Below are 20,928 nucleotides of genomic sequence, written 5' to 3'. Positions count from 1 at the left end.
GGTCCCCAGTGGGGAGTGCGTGAGAGGCAACCACACATCAATGTTTCTCTCCCTGTCTCCCTGCTTCCCTTCCCTGTCTCCTTCCCTTCCCTGTCTCCTTCCTTTTCCTGTCTCCAGGAATAAATAAAATCTTTTTAAAAAGTTCCAAATGCTTGAAATATTTAAAAAAATCAGTGGCTGTTTTCCATGGGTGTCAGTGAACTTGTGTGCATGTTTCCCACAGTGGCCACAACTTTGTCAAATCATTGGGCAATTTTTTTCTCTGCTTTAGGCATGAAGTTAGGTTTTAAAGTGAAGTGGCTTAGGGGTTTTACTCTGTTTTCTATCATAGGTGAAGGCTAGATTCACCCTTTGAATCTCAGTATTTTGCTTTTTATGCAGTCAGTTACAGTGAGGGGCTGTTCCCAGATCACAGTAGAAAATGGTAGGGTTTTGTGTGGGGGTTTTTTTGCCTTAAATGAAATACCACTTTATTTTTATTACTTGGTTTTTAGTTTATCTACTGTGCCTAATGAGCCTGGTTTGTGTTAATTTTTCTAGGTTTGTGACTTAGCATCAGCAGTTGTAAATTATCATATTTCAGATCTCAGTGTATGGTTGCTAGGTTTTTTTTAAATCATATTTTTGTGTACTTCTAGGCAGAAACAATTCTCTGTAATTATGCTACTGCATAATGACAGTTTTCCAGCTAAATAAACATCATGTTGAGATTGTGTACCAACTTATTGTTTTAGAGATTTTATTTATTTATTTTTAGAGAGGGGAAGGGAGGGAGAAAGAGAGGGAGAGAAACATCAATGTGTGGTTGCCTCTTGCGTACCTCTGCTGGGGACCTGGCCTGCAAGCCAGGCATGTCTGTGATTCAGCCTACTAAGTCACACCAGCCTGGCTGTACCAACTCTTTGAGGAGTTGTATTTCACTTGAGTTTTTCTGGTTTTTATTTAGATTTAGGTACAGTAGATCTTTAGATATCCTCTAGTTCAGTAATTTTCTCTAATACGTATTCACCTCTTGTAGTTTGCTGTCTTATATTCTCATCGACCTATGGGAATGGTGCAATTGTCCTTTTTGCAGAACAGATAATACCAGTGAACTGAACTAAATTAAAAAAAAATTATTTAGGTTGAAATCAGCCTGACAATGTGTCTTTCTCTCCTTGACTGTTATTTTATTTTATTTTTAGACCAGCCAAGTCATTTCATTGCTTCTCCATACTCACTTGTCCTTTTAACATTAGTGACTACCTTTTGCATTGTTCTACAGTATCTTCCTTCCAACGTCTCTGCACTTTACAATTGAACTTTCCATTCCTTAGCACTTCCTTTTATTTTCCTCCTTAGCCTTTACTTGATCATCTGACATGCCATACATTTTTGTTTGTTTAGAACCTGTCTATTCCTGGAATGATTAAGCTCCACAAGTGCAAGGGATTTTGTGTCTTTTGCCCACTGCTATATCCCCAGATTCTAGAATAGTGGCTGGCATATGAGTGTAGTAATATTTGTTAAATGGGTCTCTATGCATCCATATGCTTCCCTGTCTTCAAAACAAATATAATGAGAAATGTCTTGATTACTGCACAATCCTGGATTTGAATCCTGGTTTTACTTCTTACCAGTCCTGTGACCTGGGGCTGGCTAATTGAGTAATCTGTTACCTGCTTCTTTTTCTATAACCCTGGCACATAAACTTGTTGGATTTAAAGCGAGCCATTTCAGTTCACCTTAACTGCTTTTTAAAAACAACCATGTCACTGAGTTGTAATTGATGTACAATAAACTATACCTATTTAAAGCATACAACTTGATAAAGTTTGACATTGGTATTTACCTTGACTCCATCACTGTAATCATGTCCCCCTCCCAAGGGGTTCTTAAAAAAAAAGTCCTCATCTGAGGGTATGTTTACCAATTTTAGAGAGAGAGGAAGGGAAAGAGGGAGAAACATTTATGTGGGAAAGAAACGTCAATCCATTGCCTCCTGAACATGCCCTGGCCGGGCTTGAGCCTGCAGCCTTTTGGTACATGGGACTGTGCTCCACCCAGCTGAGGCGCCCGGCAAGGGCCCGAAAGATTCTCTATACCCCCTTTCAGCCCTGCTTTCTCCTCTCTCCTTTCTCTCTGCCTCTTCCCCCACCTTTAAACAACCACTGATCTGATTTCTGTTACCGTAGGCTAGTTTGCATCTTCTAAAACATTTTTTTAGTATACTATCTCTTTTTAAAATTTTTAAAAAATTTTTATGGAATGTATTGGGTGACATTGTTAATACAATCATACAGGTTTCAGTTGTACATTTCTATAATACGTCATCTGTATATTGTGTTGTGTGTCCAGTCTCCTCACCCAGGTCAAGTCTCCTTCCATCATCTCCTCCGCCTGTACTTTCTTCTACTTCTAACCCTGTTCCCCTCTGGTCATCACCGTGCTGTTGTCTGTATTTATGAGGGCTTTTTGTTTTTGCCTTAATCCCTTCATCTTCTGCACCTAGCCCCGCAACCCCCCCCCCCCCCAACAGCTGTCAGTCTGTTCTCTATCTATGAGTCTGTTTCTTTTTTTTGGTAAGTTTATTTTGTACATTAGATTTCACATATGAATGAAATCCTTAGTACTTGTCTTTCTCTGCCTGGCTTATTTCACTTAGCATAGTGCTGTCCAGTTCCATCCATGCTGTTGCAAAGGGTAAGATTTCTTCCTTTTTTATGGCCGAGTAGTATTCCATCTAAAATTTTATATTCAGATGGAATACTACTGATTGTATATTACATACAATCAGACTGTATGTAATCGTTTACCTACTACTTTTCACTTAGTCTAATTATTTTGAGATTTATCTATGTTGTTGTATGTAACAGTAGTTTACTCCTTATTGTTGCTGAAAGGTAGGATTGTGTGGTGAATATGAGCTTAACTTTTTAAAGAAACAGCCAAACTTTCTTCCAGACTAAGAGTACCATTTTCCACTCCCACCAGCAGTATATGAGAATTCTAGTCTTTCCACATCTGTGACCATTTGGTATGGTCATTCTTGTTCATTCTAGCCATCTGTAGGTGTGTAGTGCTATCTCATTATGTCTTTGATTTGCATTTACTTAGTGACTGGTGATAGTGAGCGTCCTTTTGTGTGCCATCTGTTTATTTCCTTTGGAGTGAATATTCAGATCTTTTGCCCACTTGAAAATCAGGCTGTTCTCTTTATTTATAGGCTTTTTTAGCTGTTGCTGAAGTTTGGGAATCATTAATTTATTTAAGCCATGCTTTCAGTTGGCCTTAAAATTTCATGCCCCATATCTCAGTTTTTTGTTTTACCATAGTAACTTTTAATAAAAGTGTGGTAAAATATATAAAACATAACATTTACCATTTTAATGACTTTTGAGTATATTCACAATGTTGTGTAACCATCACCATTATCTATTTCCAGAACTTTTCATTATCACCCCAAAACTCAGAACTCATTAGATAATTCCATTCCCCTTACCCCCAGTCTAGATATTTCATGTAAGTTCAGTTTATTCATTCTTTTGTTACTTATGATTTTGGTGTTGCATATAACCAAGCATTGCCTTATTTAAGGTCATATACTCCTGTATTTTAAGAATTTTATAGTTTAGCTCTTATATTTGGTCTTTGATCCACTTTTAGGTACAGTTCATATATACTGAATTTCAGAATCTTAGTTGTACCAAAGTATACACTTATGTAACTCACATCTTAACACTATTTCTGTCTTTCCAGAACATTCTTTTTGTGCTTACCCTGTCAATCCCCATTCCTCCAGAGACAACCGATATTTTTATTTTATTCACCTTAGATTAATTTAGCCTTTCCTAGATCTTTTTGTAAATGGAATTATGTAGTAACTTTTGCATTTAACTTTTTTGACTCTGTAATGATTGTGATATTTATCCAGTGTGTTTCCTCTATCGGTTGATTTTTATTTTTGATTGTTAAGTGGCATTGCATTATACAAATATTGCATATTTTAGGTATTTTCCTTTTAGGTTATTTCCAGTTCTGGGCTGTTGTGAATAAAGCTCTTGTGGACATTTAAAAAAAGATTTTATTTATTTTTTAGGAAGAGGGGGAGAGAGGAAGAGAGAGAAGGGAGAAGCATTGAACAGCTGCCTTTTGCACGCCCCCAACCTTGGGAGACCTGGCCTACAGCCCAGGCATGTGCCCTGAGGAGCTGAACCTTTGGTTCCCAGGTCGGCGCTCAGTCCACTGAACCACATCAGCCAGGGCTCCTATGAACATTCCTGTAGAATTCTTTAGCCCACATGTCCATTTTCTTTTTAGCCCACATGTCTTTTGTGATGTATCTTTTATTTCATTATTTTTTATTTTTGTAGTTCTGTTGGGGTAATTTCTATTGTCCTGTCTTGAATTCATTCATTACTTTCTTCAGCTCTGTTCATTCTCTTGTTGAACCCATCTAATGAATATGAAATTTGTAACATGTTCTGATTTTCATTTTTACTTATTTTTATTTTTTAAGTTATTTTATTGATGATGCTATTACAGTTTTCCCAATATTTTTCCTTTTATTCCCCCCTCCACCCCAAACCCTCCAGCGTTCTCCCCCCTTAGTTCATGTCCATGGGTCATACATATAAGTTCTTTGACTTACCTGTTTCCTATACCATTCTTAACCTCTCTCCATCTATTTTATGCCTACCAATTATGCTTCTTATTCCCTGTACCTTCCCCCCATTCTTCCCCTTCCCCTCCCCACTGAAGACCCTTCATGTGATTTTCATTTCTCTGATTCTGTTCCTATTCTAGTTGTTTGCTGAGTTTTTGTTTTTTAGGTTCCATTGTTGATAGTTGTGTTTGTTGTCATTTTACTTTTCATAGTTTTTGATCTTCTATTTCTTAGACAAGTCCCTTTAACATTTCACACAATAAGGGTTTGGTGATGATGAACTCCTTTAACTTGACCTTGTCTGGGAAGCACTTTATCTGCCCTTCCATTCTAAATGATAGCTTTGCTGGATAGAGTCATCTTGGATGTAGGTCCTTGCCTTTCATGATTTTGAATACTTCTTTCCAGCCCCTTCTTGTCTTTAAGGTTTCTTTTGAGAAATCAGCTGAGAGTCTTATGGGCACTGCTTTGTAGGTAACTGTCTCCTTTCCTCTTGCTGCTTTTAAGATTCTCTCTTTATCTTTAATCTTGGGTAATAGAATTATGATGTGTCTTGGTGTGTTCCTCCTAGGCTCCAACTTTTTTGGGACTCTCTGGGCTTCCTGGACTTCCTGGAAGTCTTATTTCCTTCACCAGATTGGGGAAGTTTTAATTCATTATTTGTTCAATGAGGTTTTCATTTCTTGCTCTTCCTCTTCTCCTTCTGGCACCCCTATGATTCTTATATTAGGGAGCTTAAAGTTGTCCCAGAGGTTCCTAAGCCTCTCCTGAGTTTTGCCCAGCCCTGCCCTCTCCTTTCCTGAAGCCAATCCCCATATTGTGGTCTGTGTCCCTGGGTTGTGCATAAATGTTCTGTAGTTAAACTTGTCACCATCTTTCATCCTGTTCCTCCAACCCCCCACTACAGCAGCTTTCTCTTTTACATATCTAAACTTCTGTTACTGTGATATTTTGTTCATTGCTTTATTGTGTTCATTATATTCCACATATAAGTGAGATCATATGGTATGTTTTCTTTCACTGCCTGGCTTGGTTCACTTAACATAATGCTCTCCAGGTCCATCCATGCTGTTGCAAAATGTATGAGCTTTAGTCATAAGATGTCTAGTATTTAACCAAAATGTATGATGTTTGCTACAGAAACATAACCTTTATCAGATTAAGGGAGTTCCTTTCTGTTCTTAGTTTGTTAAAAGTTTTAGTCATGAGTGGACATTGAATTTTATTAAATTCCTCTTTTGCATTTACAGAGGTGATACTGTGATTTTTTTCCTTTATTGATTTGCTAATATTGAATCAATCTTGCATTCCTGGAATAAGCCCAGGTTGGTCATAACATATATGGTTGGATTTTATTTATTTTTAATTAAAATTTTTTTTTGCATCTATGATCATGAGAGATATTGGCCTGTATCATTCCTCCCTTATAATGTCCTTGTCAGGTTTCACTGTCATTCCCAGTTCAAAATGAATCTCCTTTTCCCTGTTCTCTGAAAGATTTTCCTTATGATTGGTGTTTTTTCTCAAATGTTTGGACAAATTTACTGTAATCAGGAACTTCTATTTCATTTGCAGGAGTTACAGATACTTTTCTCTAATAGACATAGGACTATTTAAGTTTTTAATTTTTCTGTCAGTTTTTAATGTTTTATTTTTCTATAAATTTGTCCATCTATTAAATTTTCAAATCTGTTGGTATAAAGTTTTTTGTAATATAACTTTATATGTAATTTAATTATTAATAACATTAATGTTTTTAATTTTGGTTGCTAACATTGTTTTTTCTTCCTGATCAGTCTTGCTTAGGTGACTATCAACGTTAGTGTTTTCAGAAACCAATTTTCAATTATAAATCTTGATATATGGTAATATAAGTCCTTTAATATTTATAAGGCTATTCTTGATTCTTTGTAGTCATAAGTTTTGGAATCAATTTTTCAGTTTTCTAAAAAAAAACATAAGATTTTGATTGGAATCTACAGATTTTATGGTAACATTTGCTTTTATTTTAATTTGTGTTTTCACTTTATGAGGATTTTGTTTCTCAAAGCATAATCACATTTGGTGATTCTTTATAAAATATTTGTTTATAGTAGATAAGGAGCTTCCATTGTTAATATTTTCTTAAGTAATGGCTACATATGTGCACAACAAGGTTGAACAAGTCATGCTGAGGATGAAAGAGACTCGTTTCACAGGAGTCTTCTCACACACATGCGCACGCCGCTCAGGAACAGAGGTTTTGCAAAATGGGCTTCAGTGTCCTGATCTGGTTAACATGACCTTTCAGAATACTGGTTACATCGAACGGGGCTTCCATATTTGAGAGGTGAATAATGAAGAAGGGAGAGTGTATGTGTTTAAGAAAATTTAGTGCTTCATTTCAGGGACACTGATCCTCTCTCAATATTTAAAAATGCTAATTGATATGTTTATGTTTGTTTTTCTAGTGATATGCAGTTTTCGAGGATCTGTCCCTCAAGGGTTGGTCTTAGAAATAGGAGAAACAGTCCAGATTCTTGAAAAGTGTGAAGGTAAGTACGGACACATAAAGCATACAAGCAGTGATCATTTGGGGCAGCATTATATATGTGTGTATATACACATATACATACACACGTGTATATATGTACTATGTATATATACTATGTACTACATACTATGTATATAGTGCATATATACACACACACATATATAGTAACATTATCAGCAGTCATTTTGTTTTATTATTTTTTAAAGATTTATTTATTTTTAGAGAGAGGGAAAGGGAAGGAGAAAAAAAGGGAGGGAAACATCACGTGCGCAAGAAACATAGATTGGTTGCCTGTCTCCTGCCCCCAGCCAGGGACCTGGCCCATAGCTGGGGCACGTGCCTTGACAGGGAATCGAACTGGTGATCTTTTGGTTTGAGGGATGATGCTCAACCCACTGAACCACACCAGTCAGAGCATTTTATTACTTTTTTATTGTGTTTTTCCCATTACCATTTATTTCCTATTTGAGAAATATAGGTATTAATTCTTCTTTGAATGTTTGGTAGAATTTACCTGTGAAGATATCTGATCCTGGACTTCTGTTGGTGGGGAGTTTTTTGGTTACTGATTAACTTCATTACTAGTCATCAGTCTGTTCAGATTTTTGGCAATTTCTGATTCAGTCTTGGAAGATGACGTGCTTGTAGGAATACATTAATTTCTTCTAGGTTTTTCAATTTGTTGGCATATAATTGTTTATTGTATTCTCTCATAATTCTTTGTATTTCTCTGGTGTCGGTTATTACTTCATTTTCATTTCTGGTTTTATTTACTTGGATCCTTTCTCCTCCCTGATGAATTGGGCTAAAGGTTTATCGATTTTGTTTATCTTTACAAAGAACCATCTCTTAGTTTCATTGATGTCTTTTATTGTTTTTTCAAGTGTCTTTTATTTATTTCTTATCTGATCTTCATTATTTCTTCCTTTGCACTCAATTTCTGCTTTTTTTTTTCTAGTTCCTTTAAATGTAAAATTAGGTTGAGATTTTTCTTGTTTCTTGAGATAGGCCTGTGTTATGAATTTCCCTCATAGAACTGTTTTTGCTGTGTTCCATCGATCATTGTGTTTTTTTATTTGATCACAGTATTTTAAATTTCCTTTTTGATTTGTTTATTAGCCTATTGATTGTTTAATAGCACGTGCTGTCTCCACGTAGTAGTTAGGTAGCCTCCATGTGCTTTTGTTTTTCCAGTGTTCTTCAGTATTGATTTCATTTCATACCACTGTGATCAGAGAAGATGATTGGTATGATTTCATTCTTTAATGTATTGAGGCTTGTTTTAAGGTCTGACGTGGTCTGTCTTGGAAAATGTTCTGTGTACACTCGAAAAGAATGTGTATTCTGTTGTTTTTGGGTAGAATGTTCTCTTAATATCTATAAGTCTGTATATATTTTATATATGCAAGTGATTTAGCACTTTTCCCCCACCAATTAGTTTTATGATGTGAAAAAACATAAAGAGTTGGGCTGTACCTATTTTCATTGATGTACCAAAGGAAAAAAAGTAGTATTTTTAGAAGATTGTAGATTTTGGTTTTGGCTTTGATTTTATCATTGCTTACTAAGTGATTCTAAAATGGATCAACATGCAAGGTTGCCCTTCATAACGAATGGTGATTTTTAATTAAACTATTTTTAATTATGATATGGAATGCAAGAGAAGTTGTGCTTCTTATCTGCCTGTCTCTACTTCCTGTGCAGCCATTATTCTGGGGTTGGGGTGGGGGTAAATAAATTTGCATTTTTTTCTTCTGTCAGCAAAGAATTGTGTTATACCTTTAAAATGAAAAGTTTGAAACCTCTTGTTGGAGGGTACTTTTGTTGGACTTAAATTTGGTGCTTTTGATCTGGCTTGATTGGTTCGCACCCAGACTCTTTGCAAAGGAGTGCTGACTGCTCGCCGTCACGTGGCCTGGCCTGCACAGAGGCTTCGGGTTAGCGCTGCCGACACGCTTCTGCAGCCCCTCTGTCGGGTCAACTGTAGTGTCACTGCCGTCTCCTTCTGACAGGGTAGCCTCGCTTAAGTTGGGTGACTTAGGTTTCACAGTCCAAATAGTAATGCGTATTTAACAGAGTGGTAGTCCCCGGTGTTTGATAGTATGATATGAAAACACCTAGCACAGAGGATGGCACAGGTGACCACTGTTTTTTGTTTGCATGTTTATACATATTTATATTAAAGACGGATTCATCTTTAATATAAGTATGTACACACAGATCAAGAATACTTTACCAAATAGCCTGTTTTCTTAATTTGTATTCCCCTTTTTACTGCTTGTTTTTCTAACCTAATGGGTTTAAATTTTTTTAAAAGTTCCCTTAAAAAATCAGGTTTGAAGTGACTTTTAAAAAAATACAGAAAGTGTATTTGGTATGACCAAAGCATGGAAGGTATAATCCAAAGTTAAGCTGGCAAATATAAACCCTTATACCTATCTCGTCTCCTTCAAACAGTAAGTATCTAAATAGCGGATAGTAAGCACACATACACAGTAGTGTGGTGCTTTCTTACTTCTGTGACAACTATCTGGTATTCTCAGTTTTTTCTATTTTTTTTTGTACATTAATTACCTTTAAACAGGATCTGTTTCTCTGAGTTTTATTATCTTTAAAAGTATAGTGAATTTCTGGATGTCTTTTTAAAATCTATAATTTGCTTTTTGTTCTTCTAATGTGGTTATATTTTGTTTAAAGTCTATTTTCTGTATTTTTCATTTTCTTTGTGGACTAATTGCTTAAATAAAGTACAATTTGCATAACTCTTAAATTCTAAAATCTCTGGTGCTTTCAGTATAATACAGGGTTTAACATTACATCTGAATTAGAAGTTTAGTTTTGTTTATTACCTTAATTTTTAATCTCACTTTATAAAGTGTCATTTAGCATCTAGGTGTGCGATATTTTTAATGTAGACTTCTTGGATATACGTTATTGAATTTTCTAACTTTAGAGAGAAACATCAATCTGCTGCCTCCCATGCATGCCCTGACTGGGGGCTGAACTCACAACCCAGGTGTGTGCCCCGTCAGAGGATTGAACCTGCAGCTCTTTGGTGTGCGAGAGGATGCTCCAACCAACTGAGCTACCCGGCTGGGGCCCTGTTTTTAATTTTTTTGGTGTATCCTTAGGAGGGGGAATTGCTGGGTCATAGGTGGTTCTATTTTTAACATTTTGAGGAACTTGCAAACTGTTTTTCAAAGTCAGTAATGTATCTCCATATCTTGGTCAAACTTGTTACTGTCTTTTTTATTAGCCATTTCATTTGAGGAGAAATGGTATCTCACTGTATTTCTCTAATGACAAATAGTTGAACTTCTTCTCATGTCCTCATTGGTTATTTGTTTATCTTCTTTTGGAGAAATGCCTATTTAAATTCTTTGCCTGTTGGCCTTGGCCAGATCGCTCAGTTGGTCGCAGCGTTGTCCCGTACACCAAAAGGTTGTGGGTCCCATCCCTGGTTAGGGCACATACCTGGGTTGCAGGTTCGATCCATGATTGCAGCATGTACAGGAGGCAAGTGATGGATGTTTTTCCCTCCCTCCCTCCCTCTCTAAAATCAAGAAACCTATCCTCAGGTGAGGATTAAAATTTTAAAATTTTTAAAAAAATTCTTTGCCCATTAAAAATTAGATTATCTTTTCATTTAGTTGTATGAGTTCTTTATATATTCTGGGTGTATGATTTGCATACATTTTCTTCCATTCTTTGGATTGTATTTTCACTTTATTGGTGTCCTTTGAATTACAAAAGCTTTTCATTTTGATGCAGTCAGATTTATCTGTTTTTCTCTATTGTTGCTTGCATGTGAAACTATTAACCCAAGCCCATGAAGATGGGCTTACACCTATGTTTTCTTCTATGCGTCTTTGCCTTTTGAAAATATAAATGTTTTTAATGTCCTCTCTGGCAACTCAGACCACCCCATAGATTTTCAGATATTCCTCTAGAGTACAGTAATATTGTCAATTCAGTGCTACTATATAAGGGAAAATACATGGAAACAGAAATTCAGCGCCATACAATGTGCAGACAGCACAGCATTGTTTTTGAAAGTGGGAACCACTTACTGACACCCTCACTAGCAGTATCTTGATTTCTCTACATTCTCTTGCCAACACTCAATGCTGTTAGAATTTAAAAATAAAAATTATAATCAGTGTGGTGGAAGTAAAAAATTATAACCATCATTGTGGTGGAAATAAAATGTTATCATACTGCTTTTTGGAGTACAGTTCAATGAATTTTTTGAATTTTGACAAATGCATAATCTCGTAACCAGTACCACAGTCCAGACACAGAATGTTTCGTCACCTGCAAAGTAATGCCATGCTCCTTGTGTAGTCAGCCTTCCTCTCCAACTGCCTTCCCTTTGCCCTGGTAACCACTGATCTATTTCTATCTCCCTAGTTTTTGGCTTCTTCAGATTACCATGTAAATGGAGTTATAAATGGCATATATAGTCTTTTGTGTCTGTCGTCTTTTCACTTAGCATAATACATTTGAAATCCATTCATGTTGTGTGTATGTGTAGTTTGTTCTTTCTGAATGGTATTTCATCATATAGGTTTAAACTGCATTTTATTTGTCCATGCAGCAGTTGATGGACATTCGAATTGCTTTCTTTTTGAAGATGATGAATAAAGTTGTTATAAACATTTAATACAGGTTTAACTTTTGATTTCTACTGAATAAAATAGTGTTCTTGCACAAGTTTTAAACTTTTAGACTTATATTTGTCTATGATATATTTTGAGGTAATTTGTTTATAATGCAAGGTATGGTTTCAGGTTCTTTTTTGTTTTTCAGATATGTATATCCAGCTGTGCCAGCCCTGGGACTGCCTGGGGGGGGAGCTGGGTGGGGGGAGGCCAAGGGAAAAACACTGGGACAGCTGTAACAGCACAAACAATAAAGTATTAAAACATAAAATAATAGGATAAAATAAAAAGTAATTGTTTCAGCACTATTTGTTGAAAAGACTATCATTCTTCCATTGAAGTGCCTTTTCACCTTTGTCAAAAATTAATGGTTAATTTATGTGTGGGTTTATTTCTGGATTTTCCTACCTATTTCATTGATCTCTGTGTCTATCTTCTGGCCAGTACCACACTATCTAGATGATGGTAGGTTTATATTAAGTCTTGAAATCAATTAGATAGTGTGAGTCATTCAGATATTTCCTTCCTTTTCAAAATTGCTTTCACTATTCTGGTAGTCACTTGCCCTTGCAAGTAAATTTTAGAAAGAACTTGTTAATGCTAAAATTTTTGCTGGGATTTTGATTAGGATCGTGTTGACTCTATAGATCAATTTGGGGATAATTAACATTTTAACAATACTGAGTTTTGCAATTAGTGAACATGGTAAACCTTTTCTATTACTTAGGTCTTCTTTGATTTTCCCTGTTCCATCTTCTTTGGGGACTGCTAGTGTTCCGACTTTCGCCATGAGTGCTGCAAGGCTTCTGGTTCTCAAGTTCAGCACAGGGCTGTGGAGAGGGAGATGGGTTAGGGCAAATTAAAAAGGTCACTGTTCTTACCACTGTTAAGATTTCTTGAGTAAATGCTCTTTGGATTATTTCCAGAGTTCTAAAAAAGTTGATGTTGACAGTTTCTGCCAGTGTTTTCGTTGCCTTTACTGAGAAGAGGCGTTTTGGAGAGCCTTACTTTGCCGTACACCTGTTGCTAGCATTCTCGAATCCATTTTTTAAGATACTGTGAAGTGTCATGTTGGTAAGGCTATCACTTTTTTCTTTTTAATGAATAAAGATGTATTTGTCAAGATATAAATCAAGTTACTCAAATTTATAATCTCAGCTGTTTTGCTAAAGAGAAGCAATGATATTACTGTATTTTGCTGTGTACAATGCACACTTTTTTTGCCCAAATTTTTGAGGGAAAAATAAGAATGCACATTATATATGGGTAAAATGAATACATACCATGGGTATAATAGTCCCGTCTATAATGCACACAAAAATGTGGGTGCATATCATACATGGCAAAATACAGTATCTAATTGTTTATGGTTTCAGGGGAGAAACATTTTATTCTTTTCCTCATAGTTTTGTTGTGAGATTTAAAGGTTAACACATGGAACAACTGTCTAGTTCCAACATATGCAATTAAGAGTAATAAGCTCTCAATTAATTTTAGCTTTTTATCAGTAGCTCTCCTCTTCATTTTCCTCCTTTCAATAAAACTCTTGGCTTCACTTCCTACTCATTGGAACTGTTTTCTCTTAAACCCAGGTAGAGAAATTATGGCAAAACTATGAAAATAATAGATTGGAATTGAGAAAAATTGGTAATGTAATTTCTTTTCTCTTAAACTTGTTTTTATTGTGTAATTGAAACTTTCATTATTATTGTTACTATGTACAAATGCTAAGAGGGAATAAATGAATCACAGATGTCCATTTGAGCAGCTAGAGAGCCAAGAAATGAGAGTAATGTAGTTTAGTACATGGGAGATTGAATGAATCGAAGAAACAGAAGTCTGAGCTGTACTGCCTACCAACCACCAAAAAAGCTGTGTGATTTTGGCATTTTCCTACCCCCAGCAGTTTCAACTGGGAATTTTCATGGAATTGGATTACATGTCTTCTGAGGTCTTTTCTGATTTTTTGTATCCTATTCAGTCAAAAGGGCTTTGTGCTGCTTTTTCTTTCTTCTTTTAACAAGTTCTTTTTATAAAATTTTTATGGAATTTATTGGGGCAACATTGGTTAATAGAATTATATAGGTTTCAAATGTACAGTTCTCTAATACGTCATCTGTATATTGTGTGTTCACCACCCAAAGTCAACTCTCCTTCTATCACCATTTATCCCCCCTTTCTTTCTTCCTTTTTATTTATTTGACAGAGGGGAAAGGAGGGAGAAAGAGAGGCAGAGAAACATTAATGTGTGGTCTCACTTTCTAGTGCATCCCCTACTGGGGACCTGGTCTGCAAGCCAGGCATGTGCCCTGACTGGGAATTCAACAGACAACCCTTTGGTTCCCAGGCCAGCACTCAATCCACTGAGCCACACCAGCCAGGGCTATCCCCTGTTTCTCTTCTGCCTCCCTCCACCCTTTTTTCCCTCTGGTAATCAAAATAATATTGCAGATGTCTATGAGTTTTTTTCTTAATCTTTCACCTTTTTTTACCAGGCCCCGACCCTTCTCCCCTGTGACAGCTGTCAGTCTGTTCTTTATGTCTATGAGTCTGTTTCCATCTTGTTTGCTAGTTTATTTTTATGTTCATTAGATTCCACATATATGTGAAATCATATGGTATTTGTCTTTCTCTGACTTGCTTATTTCACTTAGCATAATGCTCTGGATAGGAAGAATTAACATCTTTAAAATGTCTGTACTACCCAATGCAATCTATAGATTCAACACAATTTTTATCAAGGTTAATAGACATATAAAAAGATGGTCAACATCACTAATCATCAGAGGAATGCAAATTAAAATCACAATGAGAATCATCTGACACCTTTCAGAATAGCTCTCACCAACAAATCAACAAACAAGCACTGGCGAGAATGTAGAGAAAAGGGGACCCTCCTGTATTGTTGGTGGGGGTGCAGATTGGTGCAGCCACCATGGAAAGCAGTTTGGAGTTACCTCAAAAAGTTAAAAATGGAACTGCCTAATGACCCAGCGATTCCACATCTGGGAATATATCCAAAGAAATCCTAAACACTGGAAAGAATATAAGCACCCCTCTGTTCATTGCAGTTATTTACAATGGCCAAGATCTGGAAGCAGCACAAGTGCCCATCAGTAGACCAGTAAATAAAAAAGCTCTGGTACATTTACACAGTGGATTGCTACTCAGCCATAAAAAGAAGGAAATCTTACCTTTTGTGACAGCATAGATGGACCTAGGGCTTTGTGATGAAAATTGGGAGTGTTGTATTTATTGTAAGACTGTTCCTTTTGGAGTCATCTGCAACTGATGAGGGCACTGTTAATGTGCCTTTATTGGAAAGTTTTGCATTAATTTTGTCCTAACAATACTTACTTTATATGTTACAGAAAAGGACAACAACATGATTTCAATATTCTCTGTATGCTTCCTTTTAGGTTGGTACAGAGGAGTTTCAACAAAGAAGCCAAATGTAAAGGTAATGAATAATTTTATTATCTTTTCTAATGTAGGAAGCTGCCTAGTGTATGTGTTTGATACAATTTTTACTAATCATCTTTTAATCTTTTACCATAGCCACACTCATTTTTTCCTTTACAAAACTATATTAGTCTTTGCCTCAACAATATTAGAATAGTTTTTTTTTTTTAAAGGACAGAATATGGTCATAGCTGCAAAGGTTATTTTGGAAAATCTTATTAGAACATTTAATATCTTGTCCTTCAAATATTTGACAAAAGTAACACTTCCACCCAAGATGGAAGTGTAGGTAGATACACTTTGCCTCCTTATACAACCAAAAGAAGGACAGCAAACTTAAAAACAAAAAAATAACCAGAACTGCCAGAATATTGAACTGTATGGAAGCCCAACAACCAAGGAGTTAATGGAGAACAATGCAGAGATGGGCAGCCGGGCACAGAGGACTCATGGCGAGGTGGCGGCTGGCGGGCCATGTGGTCCCACATTTGTGTGCGGATAAACCAGGAGAAACAACTAGAAGAGAGACAGACCACACAACCCAGGGTTCCAGAGTGGGGAAATAAAGCCTCTAGACCTCTGGCTGTAAAAACCTGTGGGGGTTGCGGGAGAAACTTCCAGCCTCACAGGAGAGTCTTTTGGAGAGACCCACAGTGTCCAGGAACATTCATAACACCACCTACCTGAGAACCAGCACCAGAAGGACCCAGTTTGCTTGTGGGTAGCGGGGAAGTGGCTGAAAGTTGGCAAAGAGCTGAGCAAGCAGCATTGTTCCCTCTCCGACCCCTCCCCCACATACAGCACCACAATGTAGTGATGTGGGTTGCCCTGCCCTGGTGAATACCTAAGGCTCCACCCCTTACTATGTAAGAGGTGCGTGGAGACAAAAAAATATGGCCCAATGAAAGAGCAGATCAAAGCTCCAGAAAATATACAACTCAACGATGAAGAGACAGCCAGCCTATTGGACGCAGAGTTCAAAACACTAGTAATCAGGATGCTCACAGAAATGAGTGAGTATGGTCGAAAAATAGAGGAAAAAGTGAAGGCTATGAAAAATGAAATAAAGGAAAATGTACAGGGAACCAACAGTGAAAGGAAGGAAACTGGAACTCAAATCAATGAGTTGCAGCAGAAGGAAGAAATAAACATTTAACCAGAACAGAATGAAGAAACATGAATTCAAAAAAATAAGGAGAGGCTTAGAAACCTCCAGGACATCTTTAAATGTTCCAACGTGTGAATCATAGGGGTGCCAAGAGGAGAAGAGGAAGAGCAAGAAATTAAAAACTTCTTTTAAAACATAATGAAGGAGAACTTCCCCAATCTGGCAAGGGAAATAGACTTCTAGGAAGTTCAGGAAACCCAGAGAGTCCCAAAAAAGTTGGAGCCTAGGAGGAACACACCAAGACACATCATACTTACATTACCCAAGATTAAAGATAAAGAGAGAATCTTAAAAGCAGAAAAGGAGACAGTTACCTACAAAGCAGTGCCCATAAGACTCTCAGCTGATTTCTCAAAAGAAACCTTGCAGGCAAGAAGGGGCTGGAAGGGAAGTATTTGAAGTCATGAAAGGCAAGGACCTACATCCAAGATTGCTCTATCCAGCAAGGCTACCATTTAGAATGGAAGGGCAGATAAAGTGCTTCCCAGATAAAGTCAAGTTAAAGGAGTTCATCATCACCAAGTTCTTATTATATGAAATGCTAAAGGGACTTATCTAAGAAAAAGAAGATAAAAAACTATGAATAGTTAAATGACAACAAACACACAACTATCAACAATGGAACCTAAAAAACAAAAGGAAACTAAGCAAACAACTAGAACTGGAACAGAGTCATAGAAACAGAGGTCACATGGAGGGTTATCAGCGGGGAGGGAGAGTAGGGAGAATGGGGAAAAGGTACAGGGAATAAGAAGCATAAATGGTAGGTGCAGAATAGACAGGGGAGGTTAAGTATAGTATGGGAAATAGAGAAGCCAAAGAACTTACATGTATGACCCATGGACATGAACTAAGGGTGGGGAATGGTGAGAGGCGGCTACAGGGCGGAGGGGAATAAAGGGGAGAAAAAAAGTGGGACAGCTGTAATAGCATAATCAATAAAATATATTAAAAAATATTTGACAAAAATAAATGGACTTATTCATAGGCCTAGTCCAAGTGATTAGCTGTGTGATTAGATGAATTTTTTTGAAATAAAGTGAAACATTTTTCAAATAATATTCAATTAGATGTCTTTGTTGATCATAATGTTCTTGTTAAAATATGAATTTAAACAAGATTTATAAGTGCATAGTCCTAATTTTATGAATTAGATTTTATGTTTATTCTGTTACAATTAATATTAATTTGCTCAAACAAAATATATTTTAATTATGTTATAATACACTTAGGAACTAAGGAACATTCTTCTCAAATAATACATTTACAAAATCTTTTTTCTGCTTACAGTTTCATATAATTAACATCAGTTTTTCTTGTGTTTTTTTCTGTAGCTTAATACTTATTATGGTTTTCCTTGTATAGAAAAAATATCAAAATTGTCATGCATTATTTTTATTGAAAAAATTGTTCAGAGTTCTAACCATCCGTTTTGCTAGTAGAATCATTCATTTTGTTAGTTTTAAGGTAATGACTATAAGAAGACAATATATTCAAACTTTAAATCTTTATGGTCAGCTTCTCATCCTGGGCACTGTTGACATTTCGGGCCGGATAATTTTTGTCGTGGGAGGCTATCTTGTGCATTATAAGATGCTGAGTAGCATACATCACCCCCATGCACTAGGCATCAGTAACATCCCCTGCTCACACTCTGACCATGAACAGTGTCTCCAGACATTGCCAAAGGCCCTGGGGTAGGGTAGGGGTGGTGAAATTGCTCCTGGTTGAAAACCAGTGCTCATAGGTAACTTTTTTCCTCGTATTTTTGGTTTTAAATCACTCTTTTCAGGTGTTATTTCCATCTTGCAAATGCCTATAAGAATACAATTTCTATTTGTATTTTTTATTATATTGATTTAAAATTGTCAAACATTTAGAACATGAATATATAAGAACTCTTATAAATGATTGGAAAGCTGTAATTTGTGAGAGTATGTATTTTGGTAGTACCAACTCAATTCTTGAATCTTGGATTATTGTAGCATTTTTTTAAATTTCATTGTTCAAGTACAGTTGTCTCCACCCCCCCCCATACTCCCCCCACCCCAGGCATCCCCACCTCCCACCCTCGATCCTACCCCCCTTTGGCTTTGCCCATGTGTCCTTTATACATGTTCCTTGACAACCCTTCCTCCTTTTTCCCCTCTCCCACTCCCCTCTGTTTACTATCAGTTTGTTCTTAAATTAAATGCCTCTGGTTATATTTTGCTTGCTTGTTTGTTTTGTTGATTAGGTTCCACTTATAGGTGAGATCATATGATATTTGTCTTTCACAGCCTGGCTTATTTCAGTTAGCATAGTGCTCTCCAGATCCATCCAGGCTGTTGCGAAGGGTAGGAGCTCTTCTTTTCTTTCTGCTGCATAGTATTCCGTTGTATAAATGTACCACAGTTTTTGATCCACCCATTTACTGGTGGGCACCTAGGTTGCTTCCAGCACTTGGCTATTGTAAATTGTGCTGCTGTGAACATTGGGGTGCATAAGTTCTTTTGAATTGGTGTTTCAGGATTTTTAGGGTATATTCCCAGCAGTGGAATTGCTGGGTCAAAAGCCAGTTCCATTTGTAGTTTTCTGGGGAAATTCCATACTGTTTTCCACAGTGGCTGCACCAGTCTGCATTCCCATTGTGCACTAGGGTTCCCTTTTCTCCACAACCTCACCAGCATTTGTTTGTTGGTTTGGTTGTTATGGCGGCCATTCTGACTGGAGTGAAGTGGTATCTCATTGTGGTTTTAATTTGCATCTTTCTGATGGCTGGTGATGCCGAGCATCCTTTCATGTGTCTCTGGGCCCTCTGTATGTCCTCCTTGGAGAAGTGTCTGTTCAGGTCCTTTGTCCATTTTTAATTGGATTGTTTGTAACATTTTTTAATAACACATCTATATACGGCTTTTTTCCAGAAACATGGCACATTTCTGTTCTTTTATTGATTCATTCACGAGCATAGACAAGGCATTACAATCTACAACAGAGTTGTTAAAATCATTTTCACTGGGGGCCACATCACCCTCACGGTTGCCTTCAAGGGCCAAATGTAATTCGAGGACTGTATAAATGTAACTGCTTCTTAGCTAGGGGCAAGGAGCTTGGTGCTGTTGCTGGGAAGAAATAAGGTGCCTGGTGAATAAAATAAGGTGGAGGGCCAGATTGGGCCGTTGGGCCTTGTGTTTGCCACCTGTAATCTACAATGTTTCCACGAGGACTAACAAGATGTAATACTAGGAAACAAAGCAATGTATAAACAGATAGGTATCATTTAAACAAATGTATCTAGGAGACAAAATGTGTGCTTGAGAGAGGGAGAGAAGATAAACATCTATTTAGTTTGCTTTGTTTGTCTTAATAAAGCAGCTGCTTATTATAGTTTTATCTGCAAACAATAAAATCTGGAATGAAGTTACTGCTTCCTCCCACCACCCCACTCAGGTGGAGGCACAGGGAGATTTGTGTAAACAAGTGCTCACATGTTTCTGCGTCCCCAGTGTAGTTATTGCCAGGAATGGCTGTGGCCAACACTGAGACTTGGGGTTCTGGGGGCTGTTTCTTGTGTTTTCAAGATTCTTAGCTCCCCAAATTCTGTCTCAAGGCCCATCTGATGGATTGTTTTCCTAAATACGTCCTTTCATCTGCTACATCATCAACCAAACTCAGCACACACCCACACTGGACAAAGTAGGGCTCGGGCAGAAGGAAATACAGGGGATGGACTTCCTCAGTAAGAGACTTGTGAACGTAATACTTTTTAAAGACTAAAAAGAAAAAATATAACCTCCTCTCAGTAACTTTTATTTGTATTCTTAAACTTAAAAAGCTGAGCGATGGAAAGACAGTATTGATAACCCATTTCATTTTCTGCAGCGGTGATATTCCGTAGAGCGTGGTTAAAATTCTCTAGTGTTGGTAAAAGACAATCATTTAGTGACTCAGCACACTTAAAATAAAAAGGCATCCCTATACATCTTCTATTTGTCTTAATAATATGGCCACAATGAGAATTTCACTAGGTTTTTCATAGGTATTAGTAGTTAAAGAAAAATAAAAAGATGACTTATTAAAAGTTTTATAAGAATTATAAAGTATTTAATGCAAGTGGAAACCAAAATAGACTTTAGGCCAAAAACTGTAACTAGACAGAAAAGGTCATTATATAATGACAAGGGTCAACTCAACAAGAAGATGATAATCATAAATATATATGTACCCAAAATGGAGCCTGAATTATATTAAACAAATGGAGATCTGAAATGAGAAGTAGATAACAATACAATAATAGTAAGGGACTTCAGTAATTCACTTTCATCAGTGACAGAAGAGCAACAAGGAAATGTTGGACTTGAATTATAGACCACATTTCTATAACATTTATATATTATATATATATATATTCACACACAGACACATAGACACGTTTATACTATACATATGTACTATAAGTACACTATGTATTATATAGATA

General features: G+C 36.7%; 1 protein-coding gene across 6 annotated transcripts in view; it reads left to right on the top strand.

Annotated features, from left to right (window-relative positions):
• Positions 1-20,928, top strand: part of DOCK3 (dedicator of cytokinesis 3) — a 268,621-nt gene that overhangs the window by 37,983 nt on the left and 209,710 nt on the right. For all 6 annotated transcript variants that reach the window (XM_036030272.1, XM_036030271.1, XM_036030269.1 and 3 more), the window contains exons 2-3: positions 7,096-7,179; positions 15,259-15,299. In XM_036030272.1, coding sequence (XP_035886165.1) covers positions 7,096-7,179; positions 15,259-15,299 — 125 coding nt within the window. The remainder of the gene's footprint in view (positions 1-7,095; positions 7,180-15,258; positions 15,300-20,928) is intronic.

Source organism: Phyllostomus discolor, chromosome 7 (assembly GCF_004126475.2).
Source record: "Phyllostomus discolor isolate MPI-MPIP mPhyDis1 chromosome 7, mPhyDis1.pri.v3, whole genome shotgun sequence".
Classification (NCBI taxonomy): Eukaryota; Metazoa; Chordata; class Mammalia; order Chiroptera; family Phyllostomidae; genus Phyllostomus; species Phyllostomus discolor.
The sequence above is the reverse complement of the archived record's forward strand: the minus strand, read 5'-3'. Positions and strand labels throughout refer to the sequence as shown.